The sequence below is a fragment of the Galeopterus variegatus genome, unplaced genomic scaffold, assembly GCF_000696425.1.
Source record: "Galeopterus variegatus unplaced genomic scaffold, G_variegatus-3.0.2 Scaffold3202, whole genome shotgun sequence".
Classification (NCBI taxonomy): domain Eukaryota; kingdom Metazoa; phylum Chordata; class Mammalia; order Dermoptera; family Cynocephalidae; genus Galeopterus; species Galeopterus variegatus.
In genome coordinates this window covers 219,369-219,795 of record NW_007729313.1, presented here as the reverse complement: position 1 = coordinate 219,795, position 427 = coordinate 219,369, and the positions used below count along the sequence as shown (strand labels likewise).

General features: G+C 41.0%; 1 protein-coding gene across 1 annotated transcript in view; it reads right to left on the bottom strand.

Annotated features, from left to right (window-relative positions):
- LOC103600048 (leucine-rich repeat-containing protein 16A) overlaps positions 1–427 on the bottom strand; it is a 194,580-nt gene that overhangs the window by 20,756 nt on the left and 173,397 nt on the right. The window contains exon 10 of the mRNA XM_008584277.1: positions 290–378. Within this exon, the coding sequence (XP_008582499.1) occupies positions 290–378 (89 nt within the window). The remainder of the gene's footprint in view (positions 1–289; positions 379–427) is intronic.

The following is a 427-nucleotide window of genomic DNA, read 5'->3' as shown; positions in this document are numbered from 1 at the left end:
TCGCTGTGCTCCCAGCGCCGCACTCTCCCGAGTGCGCCACGGGCTCGGCCCAGGGATCCACACTTTTAAGCACTGCACTATGCCTCCTCAAAAATATCAAGTGACACAACAGCAAAAGACGTTATCAAATTCTTAGACTTTGTGATAATGATAGGGATCACAGGGATTCTTTTTTAAGGGAAAACTATATGTGAGTAACCCAACTTTTTTAAAAACTACGCATTAATTAGAAGAGCAAGTGACATGAAGTTTTAAAGCAACATATTCATACATCCAGGAAAATACTCACGTTCTAAGTCCAGCATTTTCCAACACCAATTCTTCCAGCCGATTGGACCTACTCACCACCCTCAAGATCTGTTCACAGACATCAGTGGACTGTAATAGAAAATGTTCTTTGACCATTCTATAAGTCTAAAGAAAAAAA